The sequence below is a fragment of the Sarcophilus harrisii genome, chromosome 2, assembly GCF_902635505.1.
Source record: "Sarcophilus harrisii chromosome 2, mSarHar1.11, whole genome shotgun sequence".
Classification (NCBI taxonomy): Eukaryota; Metazoa; Chordata; class Mammalia; order Dasyuromorphia; family Dasyuridae; genus Sarcophilus; species Sarcophilus harrisii.
The window spans coordinates 373,745,369-373,759,513 of NC_045427.1; the positions used below are offsets into that span (position 1 = coordinate 373,745,369).

Below are 14,145 nucleotides of genomic sequence, written 5' to 3' on the forward strand. Positions count from 1 at the left end.
CTCTTTTACTCATTGAAAAGTCAAGAAAAACAAATGCCATTATATTATGTATAGTCATGCAAAACAAAACTCTACATTAGCCATATCCAAAGAAAAAAAAGGAAAAAAAGAAACAAAAGAAAATATGCTTCAATGTGCACCCTCATTCTATCAGTTTTCTATGTGGAGATAGATGGTGTATTTTTATTATGGGTCCTTTGGAGCTAGAGTTGCTCATTTTGTTGATCAGAATTTATTTCTTTCAAAGTTGATTTTTAAATTTATATTATGTTTATGTATAATATTAACAGTTATTACTTATTGCTGTTACTATATAAACTGTTCTTCTGGGTTCTGTTTCACTTTTCATTAATTCATACAAGTTTTCTCAGATTTTTCTGAAGTTATCTTCATTTCTCATAGCATACTAGTATTGAGTAACACACATATAATATGCTCAGCCATTCTTCAATTGGTGGACATTTACTCAGTTTCTAATCTTTGCCATCACAAAGAGAGTTGTTATATTTTCATATTTATGGAATCTTTTCCACTCTCTTTCATTACTTGTGGAGGAAGAATTAGTAATGATGTTGCTTAACTGCTTTTTGAGTATAGTTCCAGTTGCTGTCCAGAGTGCCTGGAATAGTTCACTGATCTACAAACAGTACAATAAAGTACCTGTACCATGGTGGAGACAATATCAGAGAAGAGAGGGGGAGTCATGGTTTTTAAAAAATTAATTAATTTATTTACAAAGCACATGCATGAGTGATTTTTCCATCATTGACCTTGTAAAACCTTTTGTTCTAAATTTTCCCCTCCTCCCCATCCCTTTCCCTAGCTGGCAGGTAGTCCAATACATGTTAGATGTGTTGAAATATGTATTAAATCCAATATATGTACACATATTTATACAGTTATCTTGCTGTACAAGAAAAATCAGATCAAGAAGGAAGGAAAAGAAAAACTGAGAAAGAAAATAAAATGCAAGCAAATAACAACAGAGAGAGTGAGAATGCTATGTCGTGGTCCACACTCAGCTCCCATGGTCTTCTCTCTTGGGTGTAGATGGCTGTCTTCATCACTGAACAAGTGGGACTGGTTTGAATCGTCTCATTGTTGAAGAGAACCACATCCATCAGAATTGATCGTCATATAATCTTCTTGTTGCCGTGTAAAATGATCTCCTGGTTTTGCTCATTTCAATTAGCATCAGTTCATGTAGGAATGTGCAAGCCTCTCTGAAATCCTGCTGGCCGTTTCTTACAGAACAATAGTATTCCATAGCATTCATATACCATAATTTATTAAGCCATTCTGTATGAGAGATGCTATAAATGTATACTACTCTTGGCAATGAGTTGGATACGAGGGGGTTCAGTGAGAGAAAATGAGGATTTGAGGATGTGAGGAGTCTAGGTTGAAACCTGAGGATCTGGGAGAAAAGTGCTATCTTTGACATTAACAATAAGAAATTTTGAAATGGGGGATGGTTCCGGTGAAGAATTAATGAGTTTAGTTTCAGTTACATTAAGTTTAAGATATCTACAGAGCATACAGTTTGAGTTATTTAATATGTAGTTGGAGATATGGAGCTGGAGGTCAGGAAATAGGTCAAACTAAATAGATTCTCTAATTTACTTATTGTATTTATTTATTGTAGAAAATTATTTGTGCCATTGCAATTTAACATATAAAATGTTCCTCAGTTGTTCTAGTTTAACTTTCCCTAAAAGAATTTCAGGTTGTGGATCCTACCTGTCATTTTCCTGATCCCTTTCAAATGTACTTTTCCTAAATTCTAGGTTGCACATTGACTTTCTCTTCTTCTCTATCCATCTTCTGATATGTGGAAGTAACTTTTTTATAACATTCCCATTGTAGATTAAGATCAGGAATCTTAAGACCATTTTGTCTTTTTTAAAAATCTGGAACCTGTGTGCCAGAGGGGTCAAGTGATTTGTCCAAGATCATACAAAGGATGAGTAAGAGTCAGGGTTAAAAACTGAGATACATACTCAATGCTCTTTTCATTAACTGCTCTACTTTTTTATTTGGGAGGGAAAGAGGGAGTAAAAAAGAGAAAGAGGTAAGGAGGAAGGAAAGCCTTTAAAGCTGTGCTTTTTTGGGGAACCAAATTCAAAGCTTTTTTTTAGGATAATCAACAAAAATAAACATAGTGAAATCTTAAGATCATATATTTAGAGCTAAAAGTTATCTTAGAGGTAATCTAATCCTATGTACCTCTTTTAAAGATTAGAAAACTGAAACTCTGAGAAGCCAAGTGAATGTTCCATCAAGATTCCATTCCAATAGTAATTGGTAAAGCAGGGATTTAAGTTCACCTTCTAAGACATCAAATTCTGCATGTTCATGACTATAATATTTCTAATTCTTTGCATATTTTTGTCAATTGTGAGAATGCTAATTTGTGAACTGTTTTTTCTCTTTTAATATTTTCATGGAACATACCTTTCACAATACAAAAATAATTCTAAAATTTCTTTTTCGATAAACCTAAGAAAGTAGATATGCAATTGGGCAGTTGTTGATTGCTTTCTGTCATCTTTCGTGATAATGTTATAATTTTTACATTCTTTTTATACATTCCACTTTCTGACACATTTTACAAAATAATTCTTTGGGACTTACAAAATTATGCTACCTCCTATACAGATTTTTTTATATGTGTTTTATTGAATCTATCTAGTCTTCTCAATTTGCATATCACTGTCATTTTATCCTACTTATATAGCATTTGGTGAATTGAAGTATTTGGGTCCTAATGTAATAATAACTATCATCATTGGTTATTAAAATAAATCATTATATAAACATTGACAAACATGTTACATCTACTCTACTTGTTCTGTCAATTTAATCTTTGAAAGTGCTTAAGGCTATGTGATTTAGGTAGGTTTTATGCTAAACTTCTTATGCTAGTTTTTGCTTTCATTGCTTTTTATTTATATGGCTAAATTGCTCACAATCATCTACTGTCTTCCTTTTTAGAATTTTATACTTTAACTGACTTACCTATATACTAGGGATGGAGGGCAAATATTTGCTAAGATGGTTTCTGGGTTCTTTTGGCTTTCATTATTGTCACTTTTTTATCCATGTTTGTAGGAATTGATAATAACTATGGTAAATGTCTTTGTGCTTTTTTAGAAACATTAACTAACTTAATATGTACTATAAATATAAGATTCTTTTCAATTAATCAATTAAATATTATTGGAAGAACAGAGGCATACACTCAGTTTCAGAAGGTAAATGACTTATTAGTCATCTGCATAAAAGTGATCATTAAAACTAGGTAGTGCTTTGATGAGATTGCCAAAGCAAGGAATATGGAACAAGAGTTCTTAACATTTTTTTTTTTTTTGAGTTGTGGACTCCTTTGTGTGGTGAGTTCTTTAGACCTTTTCTCAGAATAGTGTCTTGAAATGCATAAAAGAAAATACAGAAGATTACTAAGTAAAACAATTATATTGAAATAGTTGTCAACAACATATCTTTTAAAAGTTCATGTACTCCATACTAAGAATTGTTAATTTAAGATGATGGAGAGGGAGGGGAAAAAAGAGGGCTAAAGGCTGATTGATCCTTGAAGAAAAATCCCGTCAAGGAACCAGGGAGGTGAGAGGTCAGGGAAAGAGACAAAGAAGACATGTTTTGCAAGACAATGATAATAGCCAGCATTTGTATGGTGCTTTGGGGCTTGTCAAATATCTTGTATACATGATCTCATCAAATCCCCAGTACAGGTCTATGAAATAGATGCTATTAGTATCCCTATGAATAATGAAGAGCTAGAGGTATAGAGAAAAAAAAATACTTACCTAGGGTCACACTGCTAGTAAGTATTTGAAGTGGAATTCGAACTCAATTATTTCTGATTCCAAATTAAGCACTCTATCAGCTAGTTATATTATGCCATAGGAAAAGAAGCAGGAGAGCATGTATCTCAGAAGCCAAGGAAGAGGAAAATATTCAGAAAGGAAATAAATTTTTAAAAATGTTTCTTATTTATATCTTTTCTTTTTATATCATGTTCATGTTCAAATATATCCTTTCCCCTCTGCTTCCCAGAGTCAACTGTAATACAAAGATTAGTTTAACACAATTAACCAACACATCAATTGACTCTTACAATCTCTCATTTCTGCAGTTAAGGGAGGGAGGCATATTTTCTCTTCTCTTCTCTTCTTTGGGGTCAACCTTAATCATTATAATTACTCAGTGTTCAGTTTTGGCTTGTGGTTTTCCATTTACATTTGCCTGGCTTTGCTTTCTTTGCACAGGACCATAAGTCTTCCTTAGCTTCTCTGCATTCTTCATGACACAGTAGTATCCCATGACATTTATGTGCAATAATTAAGCAATTGTTATGAATAAATTAGCCACTAAGAGAGTTATTCTTAAAGGAACACAAATATAACTAATTTGAAAAAGTATTATTACTCTTTTCTCCTAATACCAACTTTACAGTCTGAAGTAACTTGTGATTCCCAAGATATATAGTTTACAAATAAGAGAAGCAACTAGATTATCATAGGAGCCATTGGTTACTTCAGAACATAAAAAGGGTTGGAGGAGATTGGAATTAATAATTATGTTTAAAATTGACTGTGTTTTTAAGGACTTAATGGAATGTGATGGTAAAGTTTCCAGGGACAAGAGTATCTCAGTGTCACATCTGAATCCATGTCATGAGAAGTCATGTTATATGTAATGTAATTATATATATTGTGAGGTATTTTTAGCTATATGGTTTTTCTTGTTGTTGATAATGCATGTATTTTTATTATTTTTTTTAATTTTTTAAAATTTTATTTAATAGCCTTCTATTTACAGGATATATACATGGGTAACTTTACAGCATTAACAATTGCCAAACCTCTTGTTCCAATTTTTCACCTCTTACCCCCCCACCCCCTCCCCTAGATGGCAGGATGACCAGTAGATGTTAAATATATTAAAATATAAATTAGATACACAATAAGTATACATGACCAAAACGTTATTTTGCTGTACAAAAAGAATCAGACTCTGAAATATTGTACAATTAGCTTGTGAAGGAAATCAAAAATGCAGGTGTGCATAAATATAGGGATTGGGAATTCAATGTAATGGTTTTTAGTCATCTCCCAGAGTTCTTTTTCTGGGCATAGCTAGTTCAGTTCATTACTGCTCCATTAGAAATGATTTGGTTGATCTCGTTGCTGAGGATGGCCTGGTCCATCAGAACTGGTAATCATATAGTATTGTTGTTGAAGTATATAATGATCTCCTGGTCCAATGCATGTATTTTTAAATTATTTATCTAATATTTTGTTTTCCCCCACTTACATGCAAAAACTATTTTCAACAATCCTTTTAATTTTGAATTCCAAATTCTCTCCCTTTCCTTCTCCCTGATTGAGAAGGCAGCAACTTGATAGATTATACATGCAGCAGTAAATTTTGAGGGAGAAGCCCTTTTCTTTTTGAAAAGGAAAGTTCCTTGAACTCTGAAAATCCAGTTAATCTAGAGAAATGAAAAATTATATAACATAGTTGTGGGAAAGGCATGTAAAGTTTATTATTGGAAGATCATAAATATAATCCACAATGATATTAAAAGGACAAATATAAATATAATACAGGTTGAATAAGTGAGGAGAGAAAGATTCCAAAGCATTTTAGATTGGTCAGTGCAATCATTAGGAACTAATGCCTTGTTAGTTACTGGCCATGTAAATAAAATGAAGCTTGCACTTCTTTGGGAAATGGCATTAATATATTTTTAGACCACAGATAAATTGAGGTAGTAATTTAGTAAATATGATCCCAGTGGTCTGTGAGCTAAATTTTGTCTCCTAAACTGAAAGAATAGCTTTCATAGGAGAATAATTTCACTTACTATATATTCTTTTCTGGTTGATGTCACTATTACTTGTGTACAATTTGGCCTTCAAATAATCAGCTCATAGATCATGCCTTAGGAGGAAAAGCTATTTGAATTATATATTTGTGATCAAATTTGGTCTGAAAGCTATTTGCTGATAACCTCTGGGCTGTTGAATACTTTAGTGGCTAGCCCATCAAGTAAATGCACTCTAGGAGGGAATTCAGGAATCTCTTTTACTGTCTCCTTAAGTCTGTACTTTGAATTGAGATGCTTGCATTGGGAGAATCTGGGAAAAAAATGCCATAAACAAAAGAATCATTTGGCTGTATTGAAAATGACAGTGTCCCTATGGAAGGATTTTTGGAATGTTGGATTTTAAGTTTTAGCTGATGTATTTTCAACTGATATATACTGATGTCTCTAGCTGTTGAAACTTTGGGGAATTTCTTTCTGCCTTACTGTTTTTCACATAACACAGAATGGTATGGATGAGAATACACAATACAGAAGTACAGGAACATCTCTAAGGGGATATGGACACAACTATCATTGTGTGTGTATGTGTGTGCATGCACATGTGTATATTTGTACATTTGTGTGAAGATGCGTGCTTTGTCCCTTTTAATATAATTAGGCAATATTAAATTGGAAATGGAGCAGCTGGGTGGTGATGTGGTATAGAGTGTTGGGCCTGGAGTCAGGAAGACCCATTTTCCTGAGTCCAAATCTAGCCTCAGATATTTACCAGCTGTGTGAATCTGGGAAAGCTACTTATTCCTATTTGCCTCAGTTTCTTCATCTGTAAAATGAGTTGGAGCAGCAAATAACAAACCATCCCAGTGTCTTTGCTAAGAAAACCTAATGGGATCATAGCATGTCAGATGTGACTAAAACAAGTGTAAGAACAAAATACTAGAGATGTGGATGTGGGACAGGGAAAGCTGAAATTTCATAGTAAAAAGGTAAAGGAGGAATTTGTTTCTGAAACTTTAACTGTGGATTATTTCCCTACAAGTCCTTTTAAATGTCTCTTTTTCCTCTGCTGGATACATTTCTTCCCATTTCCCTCTCCACTAATACAACCACCTGGTCCCAGTAACTATCCTTGTTCCATCTGGTCTCTTCTTAGGACTTAGCACAATTATACCAATTTACTGTACAAATTGTACATACTACAAATATATCGTAGGGACATCTTAGAAGAGAGCTTTCCTTGGCAGAGCACTGGGGATTGCTATGTTGATTATTTTGATTAAGTTAGGCACATTCTCACAGGTTAATTACTTCTGCATTCAGAAAGAGAAACCTTTCTTTCAAATACAAGTCAGCACGATCAGCAGTGAAAGCTAATTTAGGAAAAGCATTTACTGTTCTCCAGAAGTTCTGTAGAGCATTTAAAAAAGTCATTAGAAGTGGTGAAAGTGCCCCTGTTTTTCCAACACACTTCAAAAAGCAGTCATTCTTATTCATACATAAGAAAATAATCAGTATAGAATTTAAAAAGAATTTGGAGATAATTTAGTTCAACTCTTTCTTTTTACAGATGAGAAAGCTGAGATTCAAAGAGATTAAGTGGTTTGGTCATGGTCACACAGAGAATTAGGACTGGAACTGGTATTCAAATTCTGTTCTCATGACTCCCCAAAGCAGCATTTTCCTCTTTTACACCATCTTTTCATGTCACTTCTCGGTTTTGTCATTTTGGTTGCCTCCCCATTTCCTGGAGGACAAAAGGCAAATTCCCCAATCTGATCTCCATAGTCTGACTACAACCTACCCTTCCAATCATATTACATAATCTTCCCTTTTATACATGCTACATTTCTAGAAAACTAAGCTGCTAGACCTTTTTCTCATTCTTGCTTCTGATGCCTGCATAAAAGGAGGTAGTTTAGGGACTAAAGTTGGCCTTACAAGTGAAATTCCAAGGAATTAATTCTGTAGGAAGGTTGAAAACTCTTACATTTCTCAGATAAGTCAGGCCAGCTACTTTTTAAAGACTATAAGAGACATGGCTGACCTTTAGTCAGTAAATCATCTGTGTTCCTGCTCAATTTTTTTTCTCAATTACCAATACCTTCTAATGCTATCAGATTGGTTAGGAAACTCTCTGTTTCTTAGTTACTTCAATAACTCTTTTATATTGTTATCGGGTCAATGAAAACTTTTCAATTTGGTCAGGTACTTTTTTGATCGAGAAACATCCCCTCTACATCTCTAACTTATCTGTCTTTTTCTTCAAGGTAAGGTCTAGCTCTAGTGCTTTCTTCATGAACCAGCTCCCCACTTCTGTTTTTTCCTGATAAAATTTTTTTCCATCTCTTCTCAAAGAGGCTCCTTTTTCTAGAAAATATTCCTCCTTGCAAAATATTTATTTATATACATGTTTTATTCCATTCTATTTTACTGTAAATTCCTCAAGAGGCTTGTTTTTAAAAATCTTTATTCCTTTAGCATCTACCACAATATTTTGCACATAGTAGGAATATTGAAATGAACCCTCCCTTCCCCCTTAGAATAAGGATTCTAGACTTAGTCTAAATGAAACTGCAGTTGGCTAATAGAATTTTTCCTTTATTCTGCTTACTTCAAATATCTTCCTATTTCCCTAATTCTTAGGGATACACTTGGGAAAGGGTCATTTTTTATGAAACTGGTTTCAGGAGACTTCACTCTGGCTTTAGGAAAGAGGGTGCCAGGTGTAACCTTAGCTACAGTTTCTGCTAGTATTTCAGTGGGAGCATCTCATCCTAATAGAGAATGTGTATTGAGAACCTAGACTAAGTCACTGTCACACTTACATGGCCCCAAACTTAAGAACATTTTATTTTAAGAATGGTGTCATATCACCTTGGATTCATGGGGTCACTGGACCTTTACATTCAGTTCGGGTAGAAAGGTGGAATTTCTCTGATGCTTTTTCTTTTTCTCAGTGAATACTATTTTTGGCAGACACACTTTGCATTGCACAGGATCTGGATTATGAGGAGATCTGAGGTTATTTTTAAAATTTTGTGATTTTCTCAAGGAATGGATTAGTTTCCTGATTCTTACTGACTTTTTGACATCCTTTAGCAGAGAACTAAGAGTTAAGATTAACGATAATAATAAGTAGCATTTATGTAGAGCTTTAAAATTTGCAGAGTGCTATAAAATATCATCTCATCTGGTAACAAAAAACCCTGGTAGGTATGTGCTATCATTATCCCTGTTTTACAAATAAAGAAACTGAGGCAGAAGGAGATTAAATGTTTTGCCTAAGGATATTAAATGATTACACAGATATTGTTTCTGAAGCCAGATTTGAACTAGGGCCTTCTTGATTCCAGCACTCTGTCTACCACTGTGCCATCTAACTATCATCTAAAGGGGGGGAAAACCGGGAATTTATTAGAGAATGGAACCCTATGTGTACTATTGGGTCAGTCACTTTTCCAATAGTTCTCAGATAAGACCTATCTCTCAAAGGTCTCAGATCTATGTTTGAAAGAGAGTCATGAGAAGGGATTCTCTTTTTGTTGTATCTTTCGTTTTGTTGCATATTATAGGAATCAGGTACTCCCCGCAAGAAAAAAAAAAAGCATTCCCAGGACCCAGTGGCTGTTTGGGAGTAGGGAATTTCTTTCTTTCATATTCTACCCACTGCCTTGAATTTGATGTCCAACTTCTCGAAATTTTAAAATTCTCTCAGAGTTCCAGGCTCCACAACAAAAAAGAATGTAACCTCCCGTTTAGGAGCCCTTCCAGATTCAATTGCTTTGTTCCTAAGGGAAGCTAAGTGAGTCCAGTGTTTCCCGAACACTGACCAAGATGCTTTTCCCTCATAAACCCTAAGAAAATAGAGACAAAATCAAGACTTCTCCCGATACTTGTATTGCTACCCCCGTTTTATTGACAAGGAAACTGAGAGTGAGTGACATAAAGTACCTGGGTTGTATAGTTAAACGTCTTAAGAGACAGAAGCACAATTCACTGTCCTCTGACTGTAAGATCACTGCACAAAGTTTCTTCTGTGACAAAGAAGTAGACTGGAGGGAAAGTTCGCTTGCCAAGACTGGCACGGAACACGACAGCGGCTTCGCAGTGCTTTTACTTTTCCAGGAGAAATGTTCCTTTCTTACGGCGATGTTCTTGAGCATTGTGGACCTGAATCATCAGCTAAGGTTCTAACCAGCCTTTTACCATTATCTGTGCGTCTGCCCCTGAGATCCCTAGGCGGCGCTGTTCCCCTCCTGCCTTGCCCTGCTCTCTTTGCCAGACGGCAGATCAATCTCATTTAGGGCTTGAGCCGGCGAACCCGGCGTAGATTCCACTCTGGAGAAGGAAGACGAACACCCACCCATTTCGTACATTTTCGCCGGCTTTAGGGTCGGCTGGGGTTGTTTCTCCAGGGCCGGGTGAGCTCAACTAGAGCCCCGGAGAATGGTCCCTGGTCGCTGCGTTCTAACAAATGAGCCAGAGAGGCAGGATGCTGGACTGGGTGGTGGTTCTCTGCCTGTGGGCCAGCTCCGGCAGCGCAGGACGGCTGGAATACTCGGTGTTGGAGGAGTCGGAGCGCGGCATGTCTGTGGCGAACGTCGCCGCCGACTTAGGGCTGGCAGCAGGCACGCTTATTTTCCGGAAATTTCGCCTCCTTGCTAGCAACGGCGGCGAACCCTACTTCGGGATGGAGGCGGGCAGCGGAAGCCTTTATGTCCGGGAGCCGGCGGACCGCGAGCGGCTCTGCGGAGCCAAGGCTACTTGCATCCTCAATTATGAGCTAGTGCTCAAAGACCCACTGGAGCTTCATAGGATGAGCGTCCGAATTCTAGACCTCAATGACAACCCCCCTCGCTTCCCTGAAGACGAGGTGCGGCTTTATCTCGCAGAGTTCCTAGCGCCGGGAGCCCGCTTCACACTTCCCAACGCCCAAGACGCAGATGAAGGAACCAACGGGCTACTGAGCTACTCGCTGAGTCCCAGCGAGCACTTCCGTCTGGAGTTGGGGAGCCGGACTGATGGCAGCGAGTATCCGGAGTTGGTCTTGGAGAAATCGTTGGATCGTGAGCAGCGTGCCACCCACAGGCTGGTGCTGACCGCTCGGGATGGGGGTCGGCCGGGTCGTTCTGGGTCTGTGCAGGTTACAGTTATCGTTGTGGACACTAACGACAACGCACCTGAGTTTCAGCGCTCAGTGTACCGGGTGAGTGTTCCAGAGACAGCGCCCAATGGGACTGTGCTGATCCGAGTGCAAGCTTCGGATCCTGATGAAGGTCCCAATGGGGAGGTTCGCTACACTTTCACCAACAGCACTCCAACAGAGCTGCGGCACCAGTTCCGAGTGCATTCCCGCAGTGGGGAAGTGACTGTGGCGGCGCCTCTTGGGCCCCCAGACAGGCTGCTGGAGATATTCATCGAGGCGAGAGATGAGGGAGCTTTTAGTTTAGCCAGCACTGCCAAACTGCTAGTGGAAGTGACCGACGTGAACGACCACGCCCCAGAAGTGAGCATCACATCACTTTCCAGTCCAGTGTCCGAAGACGCACCTCCAGGCACTGTGATAGCTCTACTGAGTGTCCGAGACGAAGATCGAGGTCCCAATGCGAAAGTGACCTGCACTATTCAAAGCAACGGCCCCTTCCAGCTACGCCCTTCCTTCGACAACTACTATAGCCTATTAACTAATGGACCTCTAGACCGGGAACAGACCAGCGAGTATCAAGTTACAATCGTCGCTTCTGACGGTGGCTCCCCCCAGCTAAGCACGCGCAGAACTGTGACCGTATTCGTGGATGATGTGAATGACCACGCGCCGAGCTTTCCTTTGCCCCAGCAAGAGTTCTTCGTGGCGGAAAACAACGGCGCTGGGGCCGCGCTGGGCCGCGTGTTCGCTCAGGACCCAGACCTGAATCAGAATGGCCTTGTGTCCTACCTGTTGCGGGATTTTCACTCAGACAGACCGCTGGCCTCCAGCTTGGTAGACGTGGAATCGACAAGTGGAGCCATCACTGCCAAAACTTCCTTTGACTTCGAACAGCTCAAGGCATTTCACTTCGTGGTGGAAGCCCTGGATGGAGGCATTCCTGCCAAGAGCGCTGAGGTGACGGTCAGCGTGTTCGTCATGGACAGGAATGACAATCCCCCAGCCATCCTGTATCCCGTGGTCAGAAATGGCTCGGTTCCAGTAGAAATTGTGCCCCGTCAGGCCAAAACGGGACATCTGGTCACCAAGGTAGTAGCTGAAGATGCGGATAGTGGGCCAAATGCTTGGCTTTCCTACCATCTTCTGCAGGCTTCCGACCTCAGCCTTTTTGCTGTCTCCCCTAACACAGGAGAGCTCCGCACCCTGCGCCCCATTCGGCCAGCAGACTCAGTAAAGCAAAAAGTGGTAATCGTAGTTCAGGACCACGGGGATCCTCCCCTTTCCTCCTCGGTCACTTTGGGTATACTGTTGGTAGACTCTCCCCCACAGGTCATTCCTGATTTCGGGGACGGGTGGGAAACCCACGGACAGCTTTCGGCCCCTAATTTGTATTTAGTGATAGCCCTTGCGTGCATTTCCTTTCTGTTTTTGGGGTGTTTAGTCTTCTTTATTTGCGTCAAGTGTAACCAGTATCGAGCTCGCGGCTCTCATAGCTGTTGCCCCGCGCGCTGTTGCTCTGCAGAGTCGTACCAATGTCGAAAGAAGATTCCTCAGAACCCGGGTCTGACGTCTGCCACCATCGACGTCACAGCAGTGGGGAGGCTTTCTCAAACCTACCTCTACCAGGCCTCTTTGGGTTTTGGTTCCAGCAATAACAATTTATTGCTTCGTGGAGAATACAGCACAGCAGACCTGAGGAATCTTGTCAGTGGGGTTGGATTGAATTTGCCAATATCCTGTGTTCAGATTCGAAATAGAAAAGGGGATCATGCAAATGACAATGCTATGGTAAGCCAATGCTATAAAGAAATGATTCCCATTTTCTTGGGTTTTCTTGTTTCTCATTGAGGAAGAGGCTGGACTAGATACCTCCATTCCAGCTTAAAGATTTTTATGATTCCAAGAAACTAGTTATGGACAAATATGAAGGCAGAGAAGATTCCTCATTTAATTTTTTTTCCTTTTAATTAATTTTTTTTCAACACATGAAAGTCCTTCTTGTCCTTCCCCTCCCTACTGAGAAAAAAAAAGAAAAAAAAAAAACCTCTTCCAAAGTCAAGCAAAACAAATTCCCCTATTGTCCATGTCCACAAAAAAAAAAAAAAAAAAAAAAAAAAAAAGTCTTGATTTTGCAATCCTATCACCTCTCTGTCAGGTTCCCCATCTACTAAAATTTCAACCTCGGGTTGCTGTCCAATAACAAAGTTCTGAAATGTTAGTAATAGAGTCAAGTGGCTAGTAACAATTCAATAGCATTCACTTCAACAGATACTCACATACCACATAATTAGTATTCTAAATACTGGAGGAATGGAATTGAAGTAGAAAGCATGGTCTCTAGCATTAAGGAATTTATAATCTTGTTGAGGAAATAAATTTAGCTAATTTCTCTTTTGTTGGACCCAAGATTTATCCCTACAGAGAATATCTAATATGGCAACTCCCTTCACTAATGCCTAAAAATAATTGATCTGCAAATAATAGTTTTTTTTTTTAAAGTGAGTGTCTTCACTTTATAATGTTTAAAGAGTTTCCTGCAGTAAGAGGTTGGCTTGCCTATTATATAGATAGCATGATGCAGATAGTATGAAGAACTCAATTCTTTCTGATTTCAAAGGAACCCATCAGCCATGCTATTTATAATCCAAGAAATATTGAAGAATACAAACAATAGATATGAAGTGTAATTTAAGAAGGTATTATAATGTATGATGAAGACAAATACATATTCCAGCAGATTGAGAAGAATCTAAAATATTGTCTGGAATTATCAGAAATGTCTTCAAGAAAAAGGTGAGAATTTGAGGTGAATCATAAACTAATATGGCCATTTCTGCACAATTTTTTCATGTAAGCACTTAGAAAAATGATTAGCAATGCAGCTCAATGTGCGTTTTGATAGCTTTTGAAGGAATTTTTAAAATCTAACTATGGGCTTAAATGAGATTTAAAGAGCATTTTGAAAATCACATGATATTTGACATAGGAAGAAGTGGAAAAGTAAATTTTGAATGAAATGTCTTTCTTTAGTAGTTTTAAATCTTGTCAGCATTTTTATAAAATGTTCAAAGATGAACAAGTGTTTTCCTTTATTATTTTTATGAATTTTGAGTTGGTAAAGCAGACTTTCTTGAATTGCGTGCCA

At 38.3% G+C, this 14,145-nt stretch overlaps 2 protein-coding genes across 3 annotated transcripts in view; both read left to right on the forward strand.

The window, feature by feature from the left end:
* LOC100918509 (protocadherin alpha-12) overlaps positions 1 to 14,145 on the forward strand; it is a 104,959-nt gene that overhangs the window by 29,000 nt on the left and 61,814 nt on the right.
* LOC100918248 (protocadherin alpha-C2) overlaps positions 1 to 14,145 on the forward strand; it is a 136,346-nt gene that overhangs the window by 22,577 nt on the left and 99,624 nt on the right. Inside the window, exon 1 of one of the 2 annotated variants that reach the window (XM_031953411.1) lies at positions 9,777 to 12,788. The exons of the other annotated variant lie outside the window; for it this stretch is intronic. Within the exon in view, the coding sequence (XP_031809271.1) occupies positions 10,329 to 12,788 (2,460 nt within the window). The 5' untranslated portion in view covers positions 9,777 to 10,328. Of the gene's footprint in view, positions 1 to 9,776; positions 12,789 to 14,145 lie in introns of those variants that run through there. 2 annotated transcript variants of the gene reach the window in all.